Genomic DNA, 23,390 nt, shown 5'->3' on the forward strand with positions numbered 1-23,390 from the left:
AAGTTTGAATGGCTCCAATAACATTCTGATGATCTACATTTTGCCACACCATGTTCAAAACATTGTCTTCAAATATCCTAAGAGCTAATGATGAATAATATGATGAGCAATCAGTCCTCAGTGAATTCCATAATGGCTAGTCACTCCAAATCTTACTGGTAGGTGTAAACACTTCATTTAGGCAAGTGATTGGTTGACAATCCCCAGTGCCCAAGGAATATCAGCATCTCTCCTTGGTGCTGAATTGTCATCTTTCTGTCTATCCTTGCCAAGGATAGACAGAAAGATGACAACTCAGTACCAAGGAGAGATGCTGACAAGTTTTTGAGTTCTTCAATTAGTTTCAGAGCTGGCAAAACCCTTGGTGTTAGCAGTAACTAAGCACAGAGGAGTAACAGTAATTGCTAAGGAGTGATAGCACTGAAAAATGGGTTAATAAGCCTTAGAGGAATTTGTAGACACCTTTGGACACCAATTATCACAAAGACAAAAGTGATTAGTCCGACGATGCAAGTAGGAGATGGTATCCTGGGTCAAGCTCATTTACTTGAATTGCTCTCACCTACAGTATAGTTGCTGTAGTTGCTCTTGCTGTATAATAGGGGCTACAAGTGATAAGGGAGAAACTGGGCCCAACTGTTCCTTCAGCATAACATTTTTGCAGATGCTCGACACTTTTGCTGGACAAAACGTTTAAAGCAGGATCAGTTTAAGAACTGCTTATTTTCCTTTAAAGAAACATAAGAGAGCAAGGCAGTCCATATCAATGGCAAACAAGTGAGCTCAAGAAAATTCATATGTTACCAAATGTAAAACACCCTAACAAACATTTTTCTTCAAGTTTCCATCTTCAAGATAAAAGGTTGTATGAGAGCCCTTATATAAATCTTTACAAAAATAATTCAACAGGCATGCCAATGTCACTAGGGACTAAAACACATCTTATCAGTAGTCCTCATTGAATAAAGAATCACATTTTAATGTATATGCACAAGATAGTAGCTGATGGGATGGAACTTTAATCTCTCAGTACAATCATCCGAGGTGCCATCTGCCATCAATTTCTGAGCAAGTCCGGTCAGTGGACCTAAAAAAATCAGTGCACCGGATTTTGGACCAAGCAGAAAATGACCAGATTTTTTTGACTGGTCAGTGGACCTAAAAAAAATCAGTGCACCGGATTTTGGACCAAGCAGAAAATGACCAGATCATATCGGCAGGGGTTTACAATGGTTTAGCCCTTATATTACCGGTTCAAGAAAACAACAAGAAAAGTAGAGTTTATAGTCATTTCTACAGTCAGACTTACATTTGCAAAATACATTCTTTTGTAGAAAATTGGACCACTGTTTTGAGTATTGCCCACTGACAAGTTTTCACAATTAGGTCCAGGTTCAGGTTTGGGACATGATCCTCTGGATTTGAACTGTACCTGAATATTCTGTACCGATACCCACCCCTAATCATGGCACATTGCTATATTATGGATATTCTACAGAAATGTTCTCCATTGAAATAATCTGAGCCAAGTATTGTGGCTTTGTGCATTTCTTTCACATGAATCATCATTAACTTGTATGTCACGTAGAATGGGTGTACCTCGATTCCAAAGTATTTGGGATTGTGACAGGTCCATTTAATCATCAATACAGTGGAAAGTATCAAATAAACAAGATCATAACACCGTGTCATTATAATAAAACACGGTGTCATGTATCATCATCAGGTTTCAATCCCTAATGGCATTAAACCTGGAGAAAGCAATTCAAGCAAAGACCTTATATCTTCCCATATGAGTGATAGCATCAATTTTACATGGGAAGGAGAACAGAGAGCCACAAGGGCTGTTTCATGTCTTCCCATGCATGGAGATGTGGAAAGGAAGAAGGACATTTGTACTGATCTAAGGTTGAGATCATACAACTGTAGCTAGGCCAATATCCATCACTTGTCATAATGTTGCATCTGGGGGAATTAAATGTAGGCTAAGGTTGGCCATCACCAATTTTGAAGTCTTCCATAAGCTTAGGATCAGTGGCTGTTTGAACCCTTTGGGGGAAATAAAGAGATCTACACAGGATATCTTCGTTTTGTGAGAATCAAAAACAGAACTTTTCTCTCTAGAAACTCTTCCTGAGTGAAATTCCTATAAATAGAGGGACACTACATCCAGCAATGGTTTCTTAATACCATGAAAACCATGTAGAAACTTGATGCCATTTTCCTGCTGGGTGGGAAAAATCAATTCTCCATTGCCCGCAGAGCAGTTGCAGAACTTTCCAGCACATTCATCGCACGCACACCATCTTCCATGAGTCAAACTGAAAGAATAATTTGGAGCGGGCATCTGAGTCCGCATAAAAAATCTGGGGTACAGCCTAGCAGTAATTGCATCTCGTTTTGACAGGTTGACAAAACTTTCCTGTGGTAATGTGCAATCCACTGTGTGTGCTACCCTTGGGGCCCAGCTCTCCTATGGATCAATATCCCTAAATGGCCCCCAGATTATTACACCAGTAATGCTTCCCTCTCCAAAAGTTCACCTGACCATTTCCAAATACCATCCTAAGATTTTCTTTACCACAGATTACTTCAATAAAATCACTTCTTCTGAGTAAAGAAATTCTACAGAATACAAAGCCAACCCAATAGCAATCATCTTAAATGCCCATATCCCACTGTAGCGAATCGAAATTTGAAGCCATACACAGTTAGACCCACAATTGAAACCTTTCAGCCTAACAAGCCATGAAATCCCAATACATGTAGCTGTCCTTGAGGGAAAAGGGGACTGAACATTTCACTTTTTGTCTTCATTTATATTATATAGCATAATGACTGCAATATACCTCTGGAATCAAAAGTGTTGCAGAAATCCAGAAAAAAAGATTGCAGTTTGAGGAATTCAAGTGTTGCAGAAATATGGAAAACAATTGTAATGTAAGAAATTCCAAACTGCCTTTGGCAGTACATTTCTCTTGCTAAAGCAAATGCCATTTCTTAGCACTTTCTATACATGTAGAAACACTGGAAGTGTGTTTCAAAGTTACATTTCCATGCGATGGTGTAAATGTGGCAACTGCTGTTTTTACTATCTACAATTACAATGGATGTTCCTTCCAATCTTCCATTGTTTGTCTCACCTATAGTTCAATAGGATTTGCTCCTGCAGTGGAACACCTTTTGTTCCTTTCCTGGGCCAACTTCATATCTCCATTCAATCTCCATCACTCCACCCATAATGCATTGTGCTCCATGCATCACGGCTGACCTATTTTCCAACAAAAGGAGCGGTCCGAGGGAAGAGATTGGAACCGATCTGTCTAGTTAACAGGAAATGAGATGTTGTCTGAGAAATGGATCCAAGAGTTTTTCGATAATGGCCTTGTTTCAGAAAAACATACTGTAAATGCAGAAACGTTCGCGGTGGTTTTATGTTTGCGGTTTTTGCGATGGACACTTCACCACAAACTTAAAACTGCCGCAAACATTTTTCTATGGCAGTAAGAGACTGCATAGCATGGTGCTACCGTGAACTTAAAACCACCGCGAACTTTTCCCCGCTACAGCGAAAGTAAGTCCCCGCGAATTTAAATGCATTTACAGTGCACTTGGTCACCAGTATAACGTATGACTTGGTCACCAGTATAACGTAGTGCAAATCTTGATCTTACTTAAAGGACCCTATTCTTCTCCTAGAAGTGCCTGTACCATTTGTTACCAACTGTAAAGAAAAAACAGAGAACTTAAAAGTAAAGAGTCATACATCACTGTGCTGAATATAGGTAAATGCAGAAACACACTGAGCCATCATGTAATATGTAATATCTGTGCACAATACAGCCAAGGAAAGTTTAAACCTTCAAGGAGCCATTAGTTACCTGCATAAGGGCCCTCCCTATTACAGACTGCGAAAAGAAGCCATTGCTATTTCCTTTGGGAATAAAGAAGCCTAAAACTTCATCAATAATAGCCTTTAGACTTTTCTTCTCTCTGACATGGTATCTTCACAGCTACACTGGAGCACTTTTGAGCCTCAGGTGAAGTCTGAATACTTTAGCAGAAGCCTGGGACCTGAATTATAGATGTTTGTAACATTGGCATTTGACATTCATTTGTGTCTGCAGGGTTAGGTAATCCCAACAGGAAAGCAACCTCCAGCACCTTAAGGCAGCCATTCGTCACAAGTTGGTAATGTTCTGGGGAAGACACAGTGCACAGTACTATAAATATGTTATTGTGCAGCTGTTCACAGTAAGAAACAACTTTACAGTTCTCAGAAAAAACAGTCTTACAGTATGCTTCAAGTAGAGGTAGGCTGTGACATGTTTCTAGGCGGTTTTGCTGTGCTTTCTATTCTGTCCCATTTTCTTTAGGTCTGAAGATCATGAAGAAAATGGGATAAATAAAAAGCCCAACATAATGCTAAAACGTGCAAAAAAACAGCCAAAGCTGACCCTCTGCTTGTCTTACAGAGATTTGCAGATTAGAAACTGGTAGTCGATAATCTTTCTTTCTCAAAATATGATTCAAATCTCCCTAAATACTAAGTCTTGAAATTTGTTGAGGAGAGGGGAAAGAAAAAGTTTGGATTTGATTTTGACCACATGTGATCCAATATTCAAGAGCTTTATCCTGTGAAATGTTCTGCACAACTTAACTAGTCTAGTACTTCAATAACTCAATGATCATTGCAGTTTAACTATGATGATGATACAGAATTACCAAGGCACACTATATCAAATGCACTATTGAGATTAAAACATTTTGTCACAAAGATAACAGGTGAACATGAGGAAACTCAGATTGTTTGTGTTTTCTTCTTAATAGATGCAATAAAGATTGACATATGGAATTTGCTGCTGAATCTATACCAGCACTGTGTGGGGTGCATATATTCTTTAAGTCCATTGTGTAAAGGTTATTAATTGCATCCTCCAGCAGTGAAGTGGATTCAACCTCGGTCTGCTGATGGTAATGTGTAACAGGTTGGACCATGTAGCATGATTCCTGCAGTGGAATTGATTCCCCTGGAGTATTACCTTGATCCAGCTGGAGGAGACTGATTGATCGGGCACCACCGTGACCGAGCCTTCCAAAGCCTTCCAGCTTCTTTCAAGGCCATTAGGTACAATTCCAACATGTTTGCCGAAGTTTCCATATCTGGTCGTCTTCCCTCCCAAATGGAACCCTAACGACTTCCACCATCCTTGGCTACCCAATGCTTCCAAACGTAATAAGGTGTGTTTTCTGATTTCATGCATACATCCCTGCCAGGGAGGGCATACCTCCTCCCTCCATCTCTTGCTTAGGCCATGAAGAGAGAATCACGGTGCAGCAGGACATATTGGGTACAGTCCTGATAGATGGGACAAGTAATGTGCACCTACATTTCAATACCTTTCATAGTCATGTACAGGCCAAAGCTGTTTTTAAAGGATGGTACAACAGTTTGCAAGGTCAGAAGTTGGAGCACAGATGGCTAACTTTATACATTGTATGTTAAATTAAATTTCAATTGATTGTTTTGTTCATCAGAGCGGGTCATGTAAGTTTTTTTTCTTCTGTTTCTTTTCCCTATAATAAAAACAAGGTTTGGCTTGGAGCCAGGCACTATAATGTCCTGTGGTTTGTAGCTCCCTCTGTCTGTGTGTTGAGGCCTGTTAATCCACAATAGTATAGTGCAGATACATATCCAATCCAATTCACCACTTTCAACAGCATGGTAGGAATATATTATAAGCAAGAAAAGAGATCCTTGTCAGCATATAAGGAGAGCATTGGAGAAGATGGGGGACAATGTAGAAGAGAGCTCAGATTAAAGGCACTGCAAAGTATATTGGTTCAAGACAGTCTTCATAAAAACTTTGGGACCTGTACAGAGGCTCACATTTTTTTTAAAACTGGATACAGCATGCCTCTCGCTTCCTCCCTGAATACCACACCATTCCTGATGCAAACCACTGCTAGTTTGGGGGAGTCAAAGAATAATTTTCCTTCATGATGTGGTGTGAACTGTGAACTTTATAATTTTCTTGACAAAATATGAAACAACAAAACTACACAAATCAATCCTGATTGTAGCTCGGAAGTACTGTACATACAACATGTCATAATAATCAGCTCTAACAACAGGGCTATTACTAACATATCAGCACATTATTTCAATAGCATGCTTACTTCAACTACAGTCTTACTGGCAAAACAAAGAGATAGCATTGCAATAACTTTACACTTTGGAATTTAAATGAATAGGTACTTATAGCATATAAAATGAGAGATAACTTCTAAAAACAGGACCTGGTGTAACAAACAGCATTTAGTACTTGAGACATTGTTCCATGGAATGTATCTACCCCTACCTCTCTGTCCTACTGTCCTGCCCTGCCTCATACCCAGTACTGGTTCCTTTTGAGTGTGGGTGCTGTTGTTCTGCAGTGGGACACCAGTTCTGGGTCCACCCCACTCCAGTCATAACCAAGCTTCTCGCTTCCCGATGACAAGCTGGTCATGGAAATCCCGTTTGGTGAACCCGCTTTTTGCTTGTGATCATCCCCTGGACCTGACAGTGGGGTGACCTTGACACACGGCATTGTCGGACTGCACTCTGGTTTTGATGAGAACGTCGTGTGCATGGGAACAACTTCAGGGACTTTTTCGCTCTTCATCTTGCCTCTGTGAAGCATGGGTGGGCTAGAGCCAAGTTTATCTGGGCTTTCTGGATTCAGTGGAGGTATGGACACGACTCCATCTGGAAGGTCTTCTCTCCTTTTGTCCCTCTTTCTCATACGAAAAACGACAAGTGCGATGACAATCAGAATCAGGAGGACTAATATGACAACAATAGGGATGACGACAGCCAGGTTATCATGTCTGATGCGAGGGTTGATTATACCAGTGTTCTGCCCATACCCCACCGAAGGCTCTGTTGATCTTGGCATGTTCCCTTGTGTGAATTCGTCAACGCCATCTTGTATGGGCTTACCTCCTCTGTTAATGACATTTGGATCTTTAAAGACTCCATCTGTAATATCTGAGTCCTCATTAATAAGATTTGTATCAACACCTGTTACAGAACCAACGGGGTACGTGTCTGTCACGCTTGAATCATTGAACGTTGCATTCGTGGTGCTTTCTAGCTCTTCAGACCGTGCTTTGGGTGGTAACAACTTGACACGGACGTTTGCTACGGCCGGCTGCACGCCGTCGGCAGCCACCAGCAGACTGAACATGTCCGTGATGCTGGCCTTATTCGTTATGTTCACCATATTTACCAGGAACATGACAGTTCCTGCCTCCAGGTCCCTTTGGGTGAACTCTGACACGGGTACAAATGTAGCTGAGTCCACCAGCCGACCATATGTGGGGTCGTCAATAACTCGAAACTTTGGGGGTGACCCTGTCAAGCTTTCCAGTTCACTGCCATCTATCCAGTCCTTGTTGAGGTGCACCCAACCCCCCAGGGTAACCTTCTGATCATTGACCTTCAAACGCGGGGCAACTGTTATATTGAATGTTTGATTAGAGAGGACACTGTCAGATGAGTACATGGTGAACTTGAAACTATCCATGCCCTCCGATAATACTCTTTGGACATACATCAATTTTTCTCTGTCCACATCCACTTGTTTGAACCTCGACACAGTTACGTTATCTAACATGATGCTACCGAATTTCGGTGGGGATAAAACTTGAAACATGATGTTCTCTCTCTTGCCGTTAGTGTACCCGCTGAGATGATTTCTTGTGATAGCCACACTCTTGCTACCTTGCAGGATGTTTGCTCCCGTGTTGTTGACCAATGAAACCGACACGGGCACAACAACAAGATTAAACAGCTTAAAGAGAGGCCTGTGGACTCCATCAGAAACTTGGAAGTAGAACACACCCCTCGAGGGTGTGCCATCTTGAATATAGACTAATTTTCCGTCATTGATGTCTTTTTGGCTGAAAGTCCTGATGGATTCTGATGAATTTTGCAAGAATGCGAGGTAACCATTATTTGGCCCATTGATTATTCTGTAAATGATGTCTGAGGGAGGATTGTCAGCGTCAACTGTGTTTAAGTTCTCAGAAGTGATTGTGGTACTAAAGCCTTGAACAACCTGGAGGGAGGGGTTCTTGGTCAACAGCTTAAACGGTTGATCATTCACTGGAGAGATGCTGATATTGAACTTCTCAGACACCAATGTTTTCTGCTTCAGCACAGCCTGCTCTTGTAATGTTGCCAACCCCTTTTTTTCCAACCAAACAGAGAATTCAAACACATCTGCTGTCGTGTCTGAATCATCATGTTGGTATTTAAGCTGCCCTTGGTTGATTCTACCTTGCGTTAGCATGACAGGTCTAGAGATATTTTGGTCATTGAGTTTGAGGACCCCATTTCTGGGCAGACTCGTCAGGTTGTATCTCACAATGTAATCAGACAGCTGTTCTCCTCCTGCACGTCGTAGCAAGTTTGAGGCATCCAAATGTTCCATCAAAATTGTACCACCCCTGCCCTCCGTAATTGTTAATCCAATATTTGCCGACAGTTCAGTCTGATTCACCACGTTCCCATTGTTGTACAAGATGGAAATTTGAAACGCTTGTTCGGGGATAGCATCGGCTAGAGAAGAGGAAACGTTAAACATGAATTGGTCTACCTGTGTCCAGGAGTCCTCCGATAATGTCCGGTGCAGGTAGGCGATCACTCCCTTGTTGACTTCCTCCTGAGTGAAAGAGGAAATATCCACGGTGCTGTTGTCAGGAAGCACTTTGACAAGCTTCCCCAACTTGGGTGGCGACGTGATCGTGAACACGATTGTTCTATTTCCTTTACGATCATTTGTCACAGCCTTTAGGTTCTGCACGGTAAGCACTTGGCGAGTCCGGGGATATGCCTTCAGCTCATTATTGTTCTGAAGTGAGATAACCAAGGGTTTGGCGGTGATTGTGAAGATCTTGCGATCATCTATGTTCTTCCCATCGTTGACTTGGAAGCGGAAGCCTCCGGTCGACGCACCTGCAGAAATGAAAAAAGTCAGCAGGAATACTCCAAGGCAACAGATAACGAGGAAGGGGCAGTTGCAGTAGTCCTTGGAGAAATGCATGATCCGTCTCCTTGTAGTTCTCCAACAAGAGACTGCTCGTTGCTGCTGCCCGTGCCTCTCCTCCAGCATTATGGCCTCTCGCAGGTAATTAAACAGCACATGCGTAGGCACGCGCTCCCCCAGCCCACTGATAATCTCACAGCCATGCTGTCACCTGCAGCCTATTGTCGTATGACTGAGCAGGGAGATAAATCAGTCTTGATTACTGCCGCAGCCCAGCGTCCTTGCCTCCCCTACCATCCTGTAGTAACAAACCTCCAAATTAATTCCACCGCAAACCGCATCGGCAAAATAGAGAGACCCACAGTACGTCATGTCCGCAGACCCGGCGTTCCCCTCTCCAGTAACTATCACACTGGGGCCACCAGCTGCACCCCTCCACACCAATACATTCAATGACTGCAATTTCCAATCAATGAACCTTAATTTCCTTTCAAGTACCGTCAGTTGGAACATGGCTCTAAAAGCGTCTGCCGCCCCACGTGGCAAGGCCAGCTAATGTCCTCAGGACACATGATTTAGGTGGATTGTTAAAGACCAGGGCAGGTTGATTTCAGGCTTGGATTGAGATGTACAGGCCTAATATATGCGCTTCACTTCATCACCTGTCCTGCGAAGAGAGTTTAATACATTAACTCACCCAGACGCAGGGTCTTAACAGCAGTGATAGGGCCCTGCGGATTTCCTGTATCCAATCAGATTGAAAATGCATAATCAAACCGATGTATTCAAATCAGCATTAGCATAATATGACAACATTAGCATCTTGACATATAGAACCAATCACTAACATCAGCTTTGGTCCACAGCCGCTTTCGGAGGATGCATTTTCGAGTGGTCAGCCTTAATGATGAAAAAATGGAAATATTAAACATACATAAGTTGTCCCTGCAGGCAGGATCAATCCCACTGGATACTGTTGATGTGAAAATGAAATTAGATAAAATTATTACAGGTACCCAAGGGCCCGGAGGAATTGCCACCGCTCCCAGTTTAATCAATTGGAACCAGTTCTGTCAGATGTGTTTGGCAATGAGTTGGAGGGAACGCCTGGGCCAGTGTTCTGCCTCATATCATGATAAAAACAGCTTTTCCCCTTCAATTATTCACAACCTCAACAAAAAATGTCTGCAGCATTTACAAACCATAAACAACACAAGTCCATAAAATAAAGGTACGGCAATACTATAAACCAATCATAGCTACCGGATACTGATTCATGATCTCATTTAAGACAGACCTCATCCCATTAGGCAAGTCCCTGTACCCATTGATCACAGTTGGCCAGGACATCCCACTTAAACGCTGCACTATTTACACTACTCTGGTTTCTTCACAGCCTTGCGCACTACATCACAATGCTCTTTGTGTGATTGGGATATCAAGCCAATACCAGCTTGGGATGGCGGCCCCTTTCTTCCAGCATCACAGTAATTGATATAGAGTGAGCGGGGCTCGCGTCCAAGTTCTGCCGCAGGAAAGGACATCTGCAAATTAATCCAGCTTCATGTCCTGACTTCTAATATGTCCTCAAATGCTCTACATGTTTGTAGTTTTTACTTCTGCCGTTGCAAAGTTTGTAGGTGCAGTCAATGAATTGTGAAAGACACATATGTGCAGGTAACAGACTGTATCTGCTTTATTCCGTCGGGCGTTGGTGTTGGCGCTAAATTTGGCAACCCATTGGAGTATGGAACAGATGTCAGGAAATGAAATTCCGCCACACGAATGGAGCAGCCATGCAAGTTTTTCCCTGGCCTTGAAGAGTGGAATAACTTCTGGCAACACTAACAAGAGCCTGGGGATAACAAACCTGATGGGCATCGTGCAAATAAATCAGCAATGAATACACAATGTCAACAACAGAAGGGTAGTACAGTAATTGCCAATAGCAATGCCAAAAAAGCACCAAAGTCAACGGTTGGTAATGCTAGAGAATATATATTATTATGTTCTGAAATGAGGACATTGTAGCAATTTTGAAATATGAAATCATTAGCTATGATTCCTTTACATAACTGACAGAAAAATGATATATTATTCATGAAGATACATGTATCTTCAAAGCTAAAACTTCAGAGCTCAAAATACAATTTTCTAACTTATAATTTTCTCATAACATTCGGGATTTGCTAGCAAAATATATTCTTGCAAAAATCTACCTGTACAATATGTCATGTTTGCATTCAATGTGCGTCTCAATACGCTAGTCATTTCAGTTAAGTTAATTTTTTCTCGCCTGAAAATTTGATTCCTTACATGTTGTGTAAACGTTTTAAGTATATTGAGGAATGCACAATTCCTTGAAAATGATACATGTATATGAACATTGGAGGAAACATGTGCTAGCAGGCGCCCCTAGAACTCACATACTTTCACTCAGTCTTTCGTAACTTTTCAATTGAAACACAGAATTTAACGCCTAGACTTACAGATACTGTAAGTTATCTATACTCTGTCACTGCTGTACACCCACAGTCAATTTTTTGTGTGCTAAATTACTTGTTTTGCTGTTTTTGCAACATAGTAAATTCTAATAAGCTGAAAAGATTGGGGGGGTGTATTATGTTGTAAACCATACTGTTTGAGAGCTTTTGTGTCTACAATTGACAGTATTTTCCATGTTAAGTTTTCAAATTGCATTGTAAAATTTTTCTTGACTTGCAAATATTTCAAGCAATGAGAGACATGTGTCAGAAAACTAGAGCCAAATAAATTCATTCTGAAATATATATATATATATATATATATATATATATATATATATATATATATATATATATAATCTCTCATTCTCATCACTGTACAACTGAGAGACTACATATACCTATTTGGCAAAAACTTTAATTCTCGACTAATAGTACAAGGCCTAACGTTAATGGCCATTAGAATTCTGGATTTACACCATTATTGCCTAGAAATTGCCACCCTCCCTGTGGAGATCATGAATGGTACGACAGGAACACAGACCAGCTCAAAGTGGCATCCAGCACAGTAAATCGTTTCTCATTTCTACAAGATCTGAACTATATAATACTCAGTTTTCTTAGGTATGCTTTACTCAAAGGTAGTCACAACTGTGGGGAGGATGTTCTCCTTGCCATGTTTACATACCAATCTGACTACAAGTATTTGTGTTTTAAATCATGAAACAGCATTCTCAATGTGTGAGCTTACCGCTATAAACTAAATGATTTTAGAAGTTTATCCTAATATCACCTCAAATCCCACTCGTGCAGCATGTGACAGCATTAAAGGACTGCTAAATTCCTATGTATCATTCAACACCAGAGGTATAGCAGAGGGAATTCTCAGTGATCGATAAGGTAGCACCTTAAGTACCAAATCTTATATACATGTTCACGTCCACACCGCACAAAGGCAATATACTTTTGACGTCTAGACCATGCATGATCCGTCTCCTTTTGGTCTCCAGTTCTCCTGTTCCTCAGTTATCATGCAAACCAGTCTACAGACACAATCAGAACAGTTTTCTATTTGTGGGAAGATCATTATCACCGAACAGTGTGTAGATGCATGATATACATGTACACACACACACATATATATATATGGCTATATCATGCACATATTTGTACACACACAAGCACACACAAGCACATTAGCACAAGCACACACACACACACATCACCCACCCACCCACACTCACACATACACACATACACAAATACATACATATAAACACACACACATATAAACACACACTCACACACACACATAAACACACACACAAAAAACATAAACACAGACACGCTCTATCTCTCTCACAGACACCTTGCCTCTCATCATTTGTGTATAGCCAAGCGTGAAAACAGTTATTGCAGTTTCCCAGGATCAGCCTTGCAAATCATTTCAAATTTAACAGATGCTGCCTTTACAAATGGTGCTGCTTCACAACATACACATCTACATGTGATTTGACCTCAGCATGATACCATCTTATGGTAAAATGCTTGATAGCTACCTTGCTCTGAATCCCTAAGGTAGATCACTACTACCATACACCATTAAGTCTCTCTCAGGAATGTATATATGTATATGTGCTCAAAAAATTCCATGCTCCCGTATGTGGACCTCTTAACTGGCTTTAAGTCTGTTCAAAGATAATTCTCTCGCCCAGAATACCACCTGCTTCCATTTTCCTTTCACTCTTACTAATTATAAGTCTATTCAGTGAGCTGCAGCTGCACAGAGAAGGTGGATATCACTTAACATGTTTGCCTCTCTGCAATCTCTGTATTTTGACTATTATCTAACAGCTAAAAAGTAAGATGTGAAAAAATTTACTAAATGCTGGATTTGCATGTATAGAGTCCTGTCCTTGGTGCTGAACTATAGCTGTGACAAAACTTCCCAACCTGCGATATATTCAGTGACATTACCCAGGCATGAACCTGCTCCAAAAGTAGACATTAATGCTGATATGAACATAGGGCAGGGACATACATCAGAGCAAAGTGCTTTTCTCTGGTGTATTTTGCCTGAGAGTCTGAAGTCCATTAGAATGAGTTTTCCATTCCGATGGTCCCACTTTTACTCCCACTCAAGACAGATGCCGGAATTGCTAGGCAGAGGCATTTGGGCATTTACATCAGTCTACTGCATTCCAGGGCTCTTCTTTAAATTGTGATGTTGGCATTTGCAATCATTCTAAGAGCATTTCAGAACTCGTCTTTGAATCATCAGAGGATAAGGGCAAGGCTGAGTGAGTAGAAACTCGTACCAAACTTGTAAGTGATTGGAACTACAATGATCTCTTAAATGCTGAAAAAGATCAGTCACACCAAATGTGCTAAAAAGGGATTTGATGACCATTAAGAGCATAAGCAATTAACTTGTGATTAGTAAAGCTCCTTGCAAATCTTGACATGGTCTTTAATGTTACGGCCTGATGTTAAAAGTCTTATAGCTAGCTTTAGCTGTGGCACAATAATATTTCGGGAGCATGTGCTGCTTTGCTTTCAATACTTACAGTTGCTTAGTTAATGCTACAAAACATACTTTCAGCCATTTGGCAAAGATTATATTTCCTTTTACATGTAAATGCTTCTGTTCTTGTAATCACTGAAATATCTGTATGCAGCATCCTCATAAAAAAGCCTCAAACCTCCTAACTCCTGAAACAGGTTAAGGACAACCTTGACATGGCCCCACTGTATTTTGTTGGGCTAATAAGAAATTTCCTTTAACACTCTCCTGAAACAGCTAACGATTGCTGCAGTATATTTTCTTTACTTTACAAGTGACTGAAAATAGCTAGCACAGGTAAACATATTTATTGCCTGCAAGCCTGACCAATAGTAGGTTCATTTTGTCAGGCCATACAATTTTTACAGCCTTCAAATCTTCTCCAAAATCAACCATAAATGATTAAGCCTGCTTAATTGAAAACCCAACTGCAGGAGCCAACAAGCCCAGCTCTATCGCCATTAAGAATTACGGTGATCTGGGAACAGATGACTCCAAATTAGGAGGCTGTTTTTCACAATTGAATGCCTCTGAAGCGTGTCAGAGCAAGATGCCATTTGTCCACCAGCCATGGTACACGGTGACTTCAAATATACATGTGGGGGTTTAATATTTCAGGTGTAATAACCTCACTGACAATGAAAAATAGCCTACTGGAACACCACAAATGTATTGACTTGCCTCATAATGGGCTATTGTCCCTACATGTATGGATGGCAAGATTATATTCTTTAGAGCTGGGATTTAAAAATAGATCAAGCCCATTCATTCAATGAAAAACCTGTAATGCACTCATGTATAATGTATATATACGTAATACATATCCGCAATTTCAGAGCCTCCGGTGTCATCTTTCGAAAGTTGTAATAGATATGTGGAAATATGTCTGGTTTAAAAGTGTCATGATTGACCTTTCATAATAAGGCACATAAGTACCTTCAAGGATTTATTATCTAATTATCCCAAATACGTAACCTTTTGATTAAGCCCAAGAGCATAGATACATGTATGGTATGACATAATAATGAATAACTAGAGGAACAAGGACTGCCTCCTAAGCACAGATGTGAAGGCATGAGGGAAGGGCAGCTACAAAATGTAGAAAACTACAATCTTGTAATGCTCAAAATCTAGCATGTCTCATGCTTTGTGTTAATATGCAAGACAAAATAGATGACTTTATTACTAATATGATATTGACATAATTCAATGTAAATTAACCTTAAAAATTAATAAAACCCAATTCACAGAAATTATCACACTGTGTCTGTTATTGACTAAACCCACATGCCATTGACAGGAAGTCATTTTCTAAATATTTATTGTTCCAATTCGCATTGGTTATGGTGACTCTGACATACCTGTAGGCCCAATATGGTTCCAAACCACCATTAGTAGGAACATCAGATACTGAACATCAATAGTGGGATCACCATTCGGTGTGTACAACTAAGTACCTTAACAGATGCTGACATTTTTGGCTAAATCATGCCCTCTTAATTAGTACATATAAAAGGGTAGACTTCCTTTTATGGCAGTCCTCCCCAAGGTGAACACAAAAGCTGTTTCTTGAAACTTTATTGCCATTGATTACTGTACCACAGAGACTGCTCTGCTCTTGCTAAAGTGTGCACCAAACCGTTAATATTGGAAACTGTGAAGGCTCTCCCCATTTGTTCTCAATAAGGCAACACACACTTGGTTTTATGGTTTGAATCAAAAAAGCACCCAAAATTTCATGCAAGTGAGCAATGAATGAATGAAGACCTTTATTGTACATACATACCCACAGGGTTTAGTACAGGTCGAAACAAAAGATACATGAAATATATACAATGAATCTACAATACCCAAGAAATCGTGTTCTACTACATTAATTCGACTTTTTCTTGCTTCTTTGTGATATTGAAAATGTAGGAACAGATATGCTTTATAAGTGAAGGTTTATCTAATTTCATAAGGAATATGAATTTGTCTCTTTTTCTTGTACAAACTACATTCTACTACAAAATGATGGTCATCTTCTAACTTATCTAGATTGCAGTATCTACATATTTGTTGTTCTAGAGGAGTGCAGTTATGTCTTCCGGTTTCAATGTGTAATTTGTGGCAACTAATTCATAGTTTTGTGATGGCCATCCTGTGCCAAATATTGTCAATATTCAGGTATTGTTCTACATTATAGTTGGACTTTAACAGTCTGTAAGACCTCAATTTGTTTTTAGCAGATCCACCTTTGCTATCATGTGGGAATAAAACAAGATGCTTAGGAACTAAGCATCCAGAATATTTCCAAAGGGAAAAAAATTATCTCCACATACACATTTGTATTTGCTGTACCAGCTAATGCTTCAAACGTTAATTTCTTGTAGATTTTCAATATTTTCCCATCCAACTTAACAATATATCCTTGCAATTTCCTTTAAACTGAAACTCAGCCATTTTGTAGGCAGAAATGCCCCAGAAATGCATGTACACGCTTGCTCCGTAAGCACTATTAAATGGCATTGACTGGGACCGCCTTGTGGTGTATGGCATAACTACATTGTTGTAGACTACTAGCCAATCATAAAGCTAGTCTGCTGCTCTCTCTTTTTTCATTGGCTGGACAAGGGAGAAAGAGAGGCCAGCAAAAACGAAAAAAAGATATTTCCCTCAGAAACATAAATACTGATACAGACAGTCAAGCTTTGTACATCTTGGGTTCACATATTTCGTTTGGAAACAAGAACATCTAGAACAAAAGATAAAAAAACAGAATTTCTGCTCCAGTACTCATGAAAGCTGCCAAAGGCCCCAAATTAATGTTAACCGTCATATGGCCAACAACTATCATCACAATCCAGCCAAAACTCTAGAGTTAGTGCTGACGACAAATATAAAAACAGACTGATAGAACGACACACCCAGAACAATACCTCTATTCTATGGTGGTGAAAAAAGTCACAGGATGTGAATCAAAATGTCCCCCCCCCCCCAAATAAAGACATATGCAGTTAAGGCCTGTCTACTACAATGATAGTGACTGTGGCTCCAAAAGTTACAGTTTTATCTACAAGGTCAAAAGTCAGGTTCCATATAACGTCCTGTGCACGATGACATTTCCTGATGTCTAAACTCTCAGACTGTATCAAATACTGGTCACTTTGAATTTAGTGAGACATACATTTTATAGTTATGAAGATATCGGACTTCAAATCTAATAAGGTTCTCTAACTTCTCCATGCCAGTGGTATTTTATTTTATTTCTGATCTTCTTTTTAATTTCTGTCATATTTTACCAGGGGTGCTCAATCAGTGGTATGATCCCTACTTTACAGTAGGCCCTGGGTCAAAAATAGATAACGCAAAGTTACTAAAGAGCCTGTTTTCTTCTTTATCTACAATGTCAGCAGACGCTTTGACAGGAAATGAAGCACCATTTAAATGGAAACTCACAGATTCCCAGCTGCCTGCACTTAACATCTACCTTACCCCTCATCCATATCCCTTTCTACTTTCATCCATCCTGTCTCAAGACCTTCCTTCCCAGACACACTTGAATTAAGTCAGAGCTGCCCCTAATTTGTAGGCAGACCAGGTGCTCCCATTGACAGCACCTCTGACCACATGAGGGGGCCATGATCAATTCTTTAATTTGGCCCTACAACCTGCTGATATCCAACTTTCAATCCCGCCTCCAACCAGACCCTTGGTCTCCACTGGTGATAGATTGTAGTTAAAGGGTTGGTAGCCGCTTTTCATGTTGCCACAGGTGTACTTAAACTTTTTAAGCGCTTGTATTTGACCTGTTCATCAGTACATGTACTCAAACTTTCCAGCAGTACATGTATTTGAATTTTCCCTCAGTATACATGTGCATGTGACGAACAAGTTTTCCACCTGGGCTGTTCAGAATCTGCCACTTGTGCATTGAGAGAAACTTTTCACAAAGATTGACAACGTGTGGATGATGAGGATCATAATGAATGCAAAACATTTTCATATGTTATTGTCAACTAAATGCAGTCACTTTAATTATAGTTCAATAAGTTAATTGCAAATTCTTGCCTGAGGGCTACAAACTGTAATTGCAAGTGACAAAAAATGACAGACAAATAATGGTAAACACTAAAACAGTATAGTAAGCGACTACTCTAGTCTAACTTAAAGATGTAACTTATTAATAGAGGAGATTTGTGGAATTTTGCAATAAAGCAAGGCGAAGTTAGCAATGGGGTTCTACAGTCAGCTATCATTAACATGAAACAAATCCTTCTTGATAGAAATCCCTTTGGGACAACAATAGCTGGCATTGTCCACATTCTACGCATGGATCAACTTTGCTGTCTGCCAAATGAAAGTATAGCCTGACCGTATGCATAATAGAGAGATATAGGAATCCCTTCCCTCCACTGACAGGTCAGGCAACTTGGAAAGGGAGCACGGCCACCCAGATTGGCTGCGGTCTGCCTGCTCTAATCAATGGACAACAACACACTTCTCCACTCCCACAGATTAAGGAAAGCCAAGGTCAATCTGCAGATGGCACCGAACACAATTGGAGACACACTCTGGCTCCAACATAAATGAACAGACAAATGAACAGACAAATGAGTTCTGCAGAACCAGTTAGTACATTCTATTGTTTTCTCTCTAACTAATGGCTATTAAAGTCTGCTACTGTCAGACCCATGTCATTTCAAACTGTACAAGTAATAAACAGCTCAGTAAAATAGACTTCAACATAACATGATTGCCAGGTAGTGAGAAGGAAGACAATATATTTCTGCTCACTGAATACTGGTAGAAAAATGTATTGGATTTTTATCATGTGCACACCTATATGTATATGTAAGCACAAGATAATGATTCTCTTGACACAAAACAGAATGATTTATAACATTATGCAAGTGTGGGTCCTTATCTAAGTCACATGCTCAGGAACAGACTTCAAAAGTTATAAAACAGGCATGTTATTAATGACTAGTATGACTAGAACAACTTGTTACTATGGTATTTACATGCTAATCATATACCTTTTACCCCTTACCACTGGCCACTGTGACCATGCTGCACAGATTGCTCCACAAGTTTGTATGTTTTGCTGTATCTTACATCATATTTTTACATCATATTCCAATTGATATGAAATCGAGGATCAAGGGCCTTAGAGAAATTTAGCTTTTAGGCTGAAGCTTTGAATTTACTTAAATCACATCCCCTTCTCCCAGACCTCTGTCTTCCTGGTCCGGTAAGAGCTAAAGGCACTCATCCCAACACATTTGGGAAGACTCTTCACACAGGACATTCACACAGGATTCTTCCACATGTCTACCATCGAAGTTGTAGAAATGCCTCGGCAAACATCCAATGCTGAAGGCAATTGCCTCCTCACTGCAGAGACCTCTAAACCCCATCGCAGGCTATGGATTGGCCATTTGCAGAGTAATGCATCACCATGGAAGGGCTTGAAGATTAGGGTTGGACAGCACTAGGGTTGGCTATACATCTTGGCTTCTTCTGCCTAGATGAGGAATGGTGGAAGGGCACATTGCCTTGATGATGATGATGGAGGAGAGCTTTTATGTTTTCTTTTCTTATATCAACAAATGAAAAACAAACAATGTTTGACTTTGAGAAACACATGTAGTTACTTTGATCATACAAGCAATAAGAAGGACTTTTACCAGTATAACAACTACATGTAAGTTGAAAAATTGATGCCCTGCTGGGGGAAAAACTCTGGACTTGTGCCGATTCCCACGACCTTTCTGGGAATTTTCTGTCAGCTCTGTCCAACTTTTCCATTAGTATCTCAGATGTACCTTACAATCTAATGCCGATTGTAGAACTATAGATGTAATGTATGGTGTTGGATGTGAGTAGGCAAAATACAAGGCTCGAGCGAGGCTATTACACATGTGTCAATAGCCAAGAAACATTTTGGCTATTTGACACACTCAGTGTGTCAATAGCCAACATGTTTCCGGCTATTGACACATCAGGATGCCAGTCAATCAGAGCTGACATAATATTTTTTCAAATAATCCGATCCCCGCCCGCCCTTCCACTTCCATTTCCTGAAGAGCGCAGGTCTGCACCTTGCAGTTGCAACATAAGTTGGTAAGGTCTCCATGACAGTTTTGCTGTCATACCTGATCTTCTTCTTCTTCTTACTTTCCTATACGGACTGTATATTCATTCCTGATGAAGAACAGGCACCAAAGGGTCAAGGCAGGTATGGCATAAACAGTAACAGGCTGGAGTTTTTCATCAGGGATAGGTGCATGGCATATTGTCATTCCCTGTACCCTTGGGCAGTGGATCGATGGGGAACAGGGAGCGTGCGTCATCACACATAAATTGGGTTGCCCAGCGTTGCCTTGAGTTCAAGAAATTTAGTACCATGAAATCGAAGATATCATACCTACAGGAAATATCAAATTTTATAAATTTTATTTGATCCTTCGTTGGTTATTGTGAATTTCTCACAGATTCCTTCTAAACCATGCATTTTCCTACTTGCATCTGGCATGCATATAGCAGGTAATAGAAGACAGGAAATGAGATAACCAATCAGCAATCATGCACTTCTTTCAAATTCCTGCCAGCAGGAACAACTTTGGACACAAGCCAAGCCAATCTTCCCATCCTGCTCATCTGCAGTTACATTATCAACTACCTCACATCCTGATAATCAGCAATTCATTTATCTTCTTCCTCACATCCTGCTCATCTGCAGTTACATTATCTTCTGCCTCACATCCTGTCACTCTGCAGTGCTCATAAAACTACATGCCAAAACCAAGTCATCAACAAACATAGAAATAATACCTTTCACAAAGGTAAAAATGTTTGGAAATATAAATAACGTTCCACATTTCAAGGTTTCATTCTATGTTGATCAGATGCATTACTCTGATATGACTATGAAGAGCCATATAAATGGTCGTTTCTTATCATATATTCACAGTTTTATGACTTTATTTCGTACACACTATGAGTTTTAAAAATCAAAGCCTGATATCATTTATTAACATCACTTTACAAGAACTTCTTGTCAGTTTATCACAGTGCATAATGATAAACACCCCAACTATGATCTGCTTGATGGTTTGCATACAATCAAAATGCAAGACTGTATCTTAATAGTATACTGGACAAGGCCCTCAAATAGAGCATCACGTCCAGGTGAGGTGCAGGTCCGTGCGGCCGGTGGCGTGAGGAAAAATAAACTTAAGTGCAACGTGCAGGAACCAAAAACAAAAAGGCTTGTGTGTGACTATTTACATGGCCGCAGGATATCCTGTACTGGATGTACTTTTACAATGTAAAAAGCTTTCTAGTGTACATTTGTTTTAACAAATTAATACTGTTCTGACATGGATGTAAAAATGTATACTACAAAGAAGGTTGTCCCCTATCAATTTTGAAAGTTCCATGCTTTTCCCTAGGCTTGTTGCCCGCTATAAATCTTGGAGATCGAAGCCCCCACATGTCAAACTTGCTTTACACATCACTGCATAAGAAGTGTAGGTCAGTTTATTACATCCCAAACACTGCTCTCCCTTCCCTTCACTTGACATAACACATGATTGATATTCTGCTCTGGAGACTGACGGTGGTGCTAAGACACACACAGGGTCTGGGCTAATATTACAGATCCCTTGAGTCCCATTCCACTGCCTATCTAAGAAGGGTGGTTTTGTTCCCTGCGCCACTCAATACAGCCATAAAGCACTCCACAATGCAAAGGCTGAATGCAAATATGGGGTATGGTTTTTCTATCTCTCCCCAGAGAAATAATTCACACATACTTTATACCTTAAGGGTTAAAAGGATCACACCGGCAGACTCTCCTGACCTTTCCTGAACAGGACAGCTTTTCCGTGTTATTGAGACTCGCCTGACGACTTACCCCCATAACACAGGTGACCATGATACAAAAGTTAAAAATACACAGGGACTACATGTGCTGCATTCCAATGGTGATATGAGCCTAAAAATGAAAGGGAATTCACTGTATAAATGTGACTTAAAATGCAACAACCTCAATTTCTATAGAAAATTTCATATTAGTTTTATTCATATGTCTGTGGACTATAACGCTTTACTCGTAATGCATGCCCAATTCTAGTTTTGCTGCAAATATTTCAAAATTTAGTTGTTTTCAATCAATTCATGATCTTTGACTACAGAAAAGGAATTTAAATAAAGGTCAATATTTGTTTTTGCAGGCATAACAACAAGAACTGGTCTGTCCATGGTGCTGAAATGTGGTGTTCCAGGGCTGCTGTATCTGATGTGGCCAAATGTGTGTTGACAATATGTGTAAACTGCAGATTGATTTAAACACAAACAAGTCAATATCACACAACAGATATTGGCCAACTTCTTCAAAGATTTCTCAGGTTGCCAAGAAAAATCAATGATTCTAACCATAACCAGAACAATAGATGTTTGGAGACAATGTTTGGAATCATGTTTGTACCTGTAGATACTTTCTGAATGAATGGATGATGGATCGATGGATGAACGATTTGTACAGGAATTTCCCCTCACAGGAAAGTCACCACCTATAGGCTTAGATATTTCCTTGCTTGTGTATGTCACCCCTTGGAAGTGGGGATGCCCAGTCAGAAGAATTTCACCGGCCGGGGTATAGATTGTGCAGACAGGAATTTGATCGTCTTTGCTTGTTGTTGACTTTGTGCAGATAGCAATGACAACCAATACAACAAGAGTTCGTAGACCTCAGGCCTGCATGAAATGTATTGGGTGTCTGTAGACCTATTGTTTGTTTTTTTTCCTTTTCGTCCGTGGTTGCGTGGTTGGAAAAGTGAGATTTTTACCTTGTTGATTTGACTGCACCATGCCAAAGTCTGAAATTCCATTTTGGGAATGTGTAAGCTTGGGCATGGATGAACATTACTTATTTTGGATTTCTTAAGCAGGTAACCAACCACAGTACCTTGAAGTTGTTGAGACGACTTTTCCTACCTTTTTTTGTCTCAGATGGCCCATGTAGTTATTCTGTCACATATGACTTGGCACTGGAAGGTTATTTGCATAATTTGACCAATTATATTTTTACAGTAGTTCCATAGACAATATGAATAGTGGTAGCCCCCATCCAGCAGCAACAGTTAGTCCCCAGGGTGGTATGATATTTTTATTCAATCCGCCCAACTAAAACCTAAATCTCTTGAAGTACCTAAGCCAAATTTAACAGCAGAATTTACTATTCAAAATGTCCTTTTCAATCCCATCATAGATGGGCAGCTGCTGCTGCTTTAAAAGTTCAGAAAGCTGTTATAGTCAGAGTGA

At 40.2% G+C, this 23,390-nt stretch overlaps 1 protein-coding gene across 1 annotated transcript in view; it reads right to left on the reverse strand.

The window, feature by feature from the left end:
• Positions 1-1,136: 1,136 nt before the first annotated feature.
• The window catches only part of LOC118409821 (chondroitin sulfate proteoglycan 4-like), a gene marked incomplete in the record, with an annotated part of 145,979 nt that continues 123,725 nt past the window's right edge, over positions 1,137-23,390 (reverse strand). Inside the window, 1 exon segment of the mRNA XM_035811159.1 lies at positions 1,137-9,004. Within this exon segment, the coding sequence (XP_035667052.1) occupies positions 6,390-9,004 (2,615 nt within the window).

This window comes from Branchiostoma floridae, chromosome 2 (assembly GCF_000003815.2).
Source record: "Branchiostoma floridae strain S238N-H82 chromosome 2, Bfl_VNyyK, whole genome shotgun sequence".
NCBI classification, from domain to species: domain Eukaryota; kingdom Metazoa; phylum Chordata; class Leptocardii; order Amphioxiformes; family Branchiostomatidae; genus Branchiostoma; species Branchiostoma floridae.